Here is a 6,465-nt window from a genome sequence, read left to right on the forward strand (position 1 = left end):
ACTGCCCATAATTCAACTTCTAATTTATACGTTCAATATAACCCTATATATGTTATGAAAGTGATTCAAAGACTAGCTCAAAGTCAAACCCAAGCAAGCAGGTAGAAAATTTAATCAAGAATACAAAAAATTATCAATCAATCATCAATATCTATATAAAAGCAGAGATCTCATGCGAGAGAGCTTGAGGTTTTACCATGTGGCACATTCTATGAAAATAATTGAAATACCATTAAGTCACATTAGAGATAAGAACAAATTTAAAAGTAGAGACTTTTTATTTTCTTTGATTCAACGTTTTAAGACTATTTTTTATTACATTTTTTATTCAATGTTTTAAGATTACTATTTGTTTCATTTGGTTCAATGTTTCAAGACTTTTCCATCTCTCTCACACACACAAAAAACCATTTGCATTTCCATTCACCATTTTCACTTCTAATATGTTATATATACATGCTCATAGCCCTTTATTCCATTCCATCTCAAATACACTTAGAAAAAAAATGATGTCATTTACCTTCAACCTTCAACGACACCTACATAACATCAACATTGTAGTATCATTGATTCTAACCCGTATGAGTAGGCTATGACCAAGGAATGAGGCTTGCATTTTTTTATTTAGTGACGGTAACTTACAATTTTGATGTTGAAATCAAATGTTGTGGATTTTGTGAAGGTTATGATTCACTTTAAGTCTTCGGGTATTTGAGATTTTGGTTTGAGAAAGTCATAAATGTTCTTTTGTTTTAGAACTAAAGAAAAAGAAAAAGAAAAATTTTAATTGATTATTTATAAAGTTAGCTATTTTTTTAGAAATTTTTTGTTAGAACTCACATTCTCTTTATGTTGATAATTATAGATGATTTCCTTAATTTCATTGAGATAATGAATTGGGTGTTTATGATTGAGGTCATAATATGCATAAAAATCATTTCAAATGATATTGTAAAGTATTTCATGCATCGTGTAGGATATCATCTGATTCACTATAAAATGAGTTTATTATATTTATAAATACAGTGGTTAACATGTCCCCACATACACACATATTTACCAAAATTTTGTTTATTCCAAATATAATTAAGGCACAACATGATCTAAAATTTTAGAAGACACAACAAGGTGTCTTTCTTATTCATAATACAATACATGCCCATTTGATTTAAAGCTCAGAAAACACATATCAAAGTGTCTTACAAGTTCAACGGACCCAAATGAAACAAACCTAAACTATTTTTTGAAAGTAAACAAACTTGAAACTTGAGTTTTAAAATATGAATGAACTTTATTACACAGCCACTGAAAACCATAATTCGGGCTAAACCATTTCTCTACTCTACTCGTAGCCGCGTATTTTTCTCAATTGCCCAACAGCCTCATAAACTTTCTTCTGGTCAGCAAGAGACTTTGCCACAGTCTCCTTTTGGAGGCACCTTTTAGCCCACGCAATAATCTTGGGGCACTCTGCCTCTATGTTGATATTGCCAAATACCTCGTAGGTATGGAACCAGCTGTAGAAAGTGACAAGAGAAAGGTCCACAAACCCAAATGTTTCACCCCCAAAGTAAGGCTTGTCACCAAGCTCCCCCTCCAATATCTTGAAGGTTTCAAAGAATTCCTTCTTGCCTGCCTCCAGCTCTTCTCCTTTTGTAGTCCATAACTTGCTTGAAACAACACTAACCTGTATTTTCCACACATTGTATTACAAGGATGAACAGTGATAGTAATGAATTTTAAACCAAATCTATAGAGATAGAAGAATATTTCTTTAGAGCTCAAGAAAAAAAAGTACGAAATTTATAGAAAATATACACATTTCAAATTAAATCTTTCAAATGTGATTGCGTTGAAATTAAAACTCGTTAACCCAGAATGAAAAGAAATTAAAATAATGTAAAAGACAAAAGAAATGGCATTAAAGGTACCTTCTTATCAACAAAATCAGCCCAGAACCTGGCATGAGCTCTCTGGTACGGATCAGAGGGAAGCAATGGAGACTTATCGTTCCAGACCTCATCTATGTACTGAACAATGATGAGAGACTCACACACAGGTTTCCCATTATGGATGAGAACTGGGATCTTCTTGTGAATGGGGTTTGCCTCTAAAAGCAGAGGGCTCTTGTTATTCAAGTCCTCTTGCTTGTAATCATACTCGATGCCCTTCTCGGCCAGTGCAATCTTGACCCTCATCGCATACATACTGATCCAGGTGCCTAGCAGAATCACCTCGTCCGCCATTGTTAAAGAAGTGAAGATCTTGAAGAAAATAGAGAAGTAAGGTTAAGAAAGAAAAGAGAAGAAGTGAGTTGGTATGCAAAAAGACTTGGAAGAGAGCAAGGATTTATAGTCATGGGCAGTGGTTCGGGCTTTCATTAATAATTAATTAAATAATGCTATAGTATGCTGGTGAAAAAATAACAATAATAAAAACAATGCTAAAGTATGACTTCGACTACAAAGTGTATTGGTAATCAAACTTATCTTATGAATAATGCCATGTTTGATTACCAAATTCATTTGAGTTTCTGGATCATTCCCTAATCCGGACGATGTCATTGCTTTGGTCATGCTTGATTACCAAATTCGTTGAGTTTCTGTGTTCCGTCCTTGACTCTTTTGTCCCTTTTGACTTTCTTTTTACCCTAATAATCGGCTATTTTCTTTAATCTCATTCTCTCTAATATAAAATTTTATTTATTTTTATTCTATATAGTCAATTTAAAAATTTCACATGCCATATTATCTATTTTAAACTCTATTTCATTAAAATATCACATTTTCTTGATTTTTTAATTTTTTTAATTTTTTTAATTTTTTAATTTTTTACACATTAACTACCATTCACTCTTTCTTTCATCCTTAAGATACATAAACAAAGAATAAAAAATTAAATGTGAAATAAATTGTGCGAAAAAATGTAACATTGAATCTAGTCCGAAATTAAGTATATACATGATTGCCCATACAGAGTGGAAGAAGTTGAATTGGAATTGGTCTGTCCAAATAAAGAAAGAAAGAAAGAAAAGAGTCAGGTAGCAATAATATTAGTGATGGTGAGTCGTGATTTAATTTAGCTGGGAAGTTGGAATCTTCTCCATGAATGAATGAATAGGCTTTAGAATTCCTTTTTGATTTTTCGATATATAAAAAACAAAGAGAGATAAGAGAACAGAACACTGCCTTTGCCTAGCTAGCCTCTTTCTTTTTATTTTCCCTAAACAAACAGAACACTGCCTTCAATTTTCCAAACCAAACGTATGAGCTGATGTCATCATCAACATCTCTTCTTGTAATATTATTTTAATATTTTTCTTTATAATTCTTCTTGACATTCTAGCTTATTACAAAAATGATAAAATAAAAAAAAATAATTCTTCTTGACTTATTAAAAAATTTAATTTTATTGTAATTTAAATATGAAAGTGAAGTTTCAAGTGTATAATCCAAATTTTGTAGGGAAAAGAGAGAAAAAAAATAAACTTTTGGACATATTATTTTATTAGGCTCTATTAAGTAGCCCAATAATTTCGTGTTAAAAACAAATCTAACTATATAATTTCACAAATTTTAACAAAAAAGTCATTTTAAACCCACATATCTATGTATCATATGATATATACAATTTTATGATATGATCCTATATATCACATGAATCTTGAGTACTTACGATGCATCCTTACGATAATTAACTTTTTGTACACAATAAGTATCGTGTATCATACAATATAAACAACTATGTTATGATGATATAGTAATTATTATCATCCAATTGGGTTGTTGGGGTAGCTAAACAGGAGAATTTGCCCTCTTTAGTTTGAGGATTATAATTTATTCTGTTATGAAAGTGATTTGAAAACTTGCTCAAATTCAGCTAGCAAGAAGAAAATTTAATCGAGAATAAAAAAAAAAAAAAAGGGTAAATATGGAATAAATTAGTTTATTTTTCCAATATTCTGAATGAAATTCTAAATTAAATCCTATATTTTAAAAATCTTTTAGCTGTAAATACACTTTTGGTCCCTACATTTTGGGTCATTTCTCGATTTGGTCCCTAAATTAATTTTGCTCCTAGGTTAGTCCCTGAAATCAGAAAATTGATTCTATTTTGGTCCCTGCCGTCAACCCACTCAAAGAAAAATCCTACGTGGCTTACAGATGTTGACGTGGCTAATAATTTAATAATAAAAAATTTTATTTAATATTTAAAAATGCCACCTCAACACCACGTAAGTTTCTAAATTAAAAATTAAAAATTATCAGTTTTAATCAAATAAAAAAGTGGAAAAACAAAATTAAAAATAAAACCAGTTAAGATCTGTGTTCATCTTGATCATGAATACTGATGGGAATGACGAGAACACGTTACCTTGACGAGGTCAACATAGTGATGAGGTTACCCCTGATGACGAGAAAGCCATCAACAACGAGGAAAGGAAAGTCATTCAATGATGCCAGCAAGTCACCTGAGTAGTTACGAAACCAGCAAAGCAGACCATTGGAGTCTAATAAAAGCCCCATAATTGGGCTGAAGGCGTTATGAAAGAGAAGCATTTACACTCCAAACGGCTAGCAGTCAAGCTGACATATATAAAGCCCTCACATTTGCAACATAAGGTATGAAGATACTAAGACTTTGAAAATATACTTATTACTTTCTAATTCTGTGAATTGCTTGATTGTTCTAACTTTGGCATCGGAGGTGTTGTGGCAGGCACCACACCGATGACCCCCTTTCTTGAAGATAACCAGGTACTATTGGGGAGTTCCATCTGCCTACTATAACTGACGAGTCTGCACCTCATCAGTTTGGCGCCGTCTGTGGGGACGATATTCTCAAATTCACATTTAGAAACGTAGTTTTTGTCAACCCTCTACATTCAGATGGAACCCAACCCAGATTCAGTAGCCTTGGCCCAGCAAGTCCAAGCCATTGCAGCCACCATTGAAGAACTCACCAAACAGAACCAGGAAATGAAGCTGCGGCTCCAGCAGGTTCAACAGGCTCGACAGGAAGAGAATCGGTCCAAGGGTAACATGGAGGAAGAAGGGGATAGTCAACGGAGGGAAACGCCCCGGAGACCAACTACTCCGGACGAAACGAACAAAACTCGGACCTCCTTCGAGAAATGAGGAAGGAAATGGACGAGCTGAGGAGCGCCATTAAGGAGAGGACGGACCGAAGCGTAGACAAAATGGTAAGGGCTACGGATTCACCCTTCACCACTGCGGTACTCGAATGCCCTGTGTCGTCAAAATTTCGCTTACCTTAGCTTGAACCATTCGACGGACTAAAAGACCCCCAGGATCACCTTAATACCTTTAAGACAACTCTGGGACTTCAACAACCACCTGACGAGATACTGTACCGTTCCTTCTCGACAACTCTCAAAGGAGCTGCAAGAGAATGGTTTACTAAGTTGCCAAACTCGTCCACAGACAACTTTGATCAGCTGAGTAATGCCTTCTTGCACCACTTCATAGGGGGACAATGCCCAAGGAGGCCAGTAGACTACTTACTCACCATAAGACAGGGAGAGAAAGAGACTCTGAGGTCATATGTCAAGCAATTCACCCGGGAAACTCTAGAAGTAGATGAAGCTGATGACAAGGTGCAGCTGACGACCTTCAAAGCAGGGTTGAGATCCAGAGACCTCGTGGCCTCTCTTGCAAAGAACCCCCCAAAGACGATGGCGAAGATGCTCCTGAAGGCACAAAAAGTACATGAATGCAAAAGATGCTCTAGCTGCCATAAAAGATACCGAGAGGCCAGGAGACAAGGCCAAGAGAGAAGACGACTGTAAGGGGCAAAAGAGAGACAGACCAGATCGTCGGAACAATGACGGGAATAGGAGGAAGGACGATAAAAATTTTCGGACAGTAAAATTTACTCCCTTGGTTATGCCTGTTGACAAGATTTTCACGCAGATAAAGGACGAGTACTATCTCAAATGGCCTAGGCCATTACACTCATCCCCCAATATACGTGACAAGAACAAGTATTGCCGGTTCCATAGAGACCACGGCCACAACACAGAAGATTGCAGAGACCTGAAGGAGCAAATAGAGGAATTAATACGGAAAGGGAAGTTACAGAAGTATGTAAAGAAAGGAGAATATAGCAAGTTCAGAAACGACAACAAGACCCAGCATGAAGAGGGGAGTAGGGGTCGTTATAACCACCCCCGACGGAGAAGTGATGAAATATGGGGTTCAACTAAAGTTCCCAGCCACCAATAACGAAGCCGAGTATGAAGGAATATTGACGGGCCTGAGGCTTGGGAAAGCTGTTGGTGCCAAAAACTTGTTGATCCAGAGTGATTCAAAGCTAGTAATCGGACAGATTAGGGGAGAATACGAGGCAAAGGAAAAAAGGATGCAGAAATACCTAAAACTGACATGACAACTAACTCAGGAGTTCGACACAGTGGAGTTCGTATAGATCCCAAGAAGTCAAAAT

General features: G+C 35.7%; 1 protein-coding gene across 1 annotated transcript; it reads right to left on the reverse strand.

Moving 5' to 3' along the window:
• Window positions 1–1,101: 1,101 nt before the first annotated feature.
• LOC115983767 (probable glutathione S-transferase) lies at window positions 1,102–2,337 on the reverse strand. The gene is made up of 2 exons (XM_031106531.1): window positions 1,932–2,337; window positions 1,102–1,687 (listed from the first exon to the last, which is right to left on the reverse strand). The coding sequence occupies exons 1-2, from the start codon at window positions 2,244–2,246 to the stop codon at window positions 1,343–1,345; spliced, it is 660 nt and encodes a 219-aa protein (XP_030962391.1). The 5' UTR covers window positions 2,247–2,337; the 3' UTR covers window positions 1,102–1,342.
• Between the last annotated feature and the right edge of the window lie 4,128 nt (window positions 2,338–6,465).

This window comes from Quercus lobata, chromosome 4 (assembly GCF_001633185.2).
Source record: "Quercus lobata isolate SW786 chromosome 4, ValleyOak3.0 Primary Assembly, whole genome shotgun sequence".
Taxonomy (NCBI): Eukaryota; Viridiplantae; Streptophyta; class Magnoliopsida; order Fagales; family Fagaceae; genus Quercus; species Quercus lobata.

Bases quoted from the DNA above. Each gene is read 5' to 3' on its own strand.
- LOC115983767 (XM_031106531.1), bottom strand. From the start codon at position 2,246: ATGGCGGACGAGGTGATTCTGCTAGGCACCTGGATCAGTATGTATGCG. The intron at 1,688-1,931 runs GTACCTTTAATG...TGGAAAATACAG, and splicing joins CTGATTTTGTTGATAAGAAG to GTTAGTGTTGTTTCAAGCAA.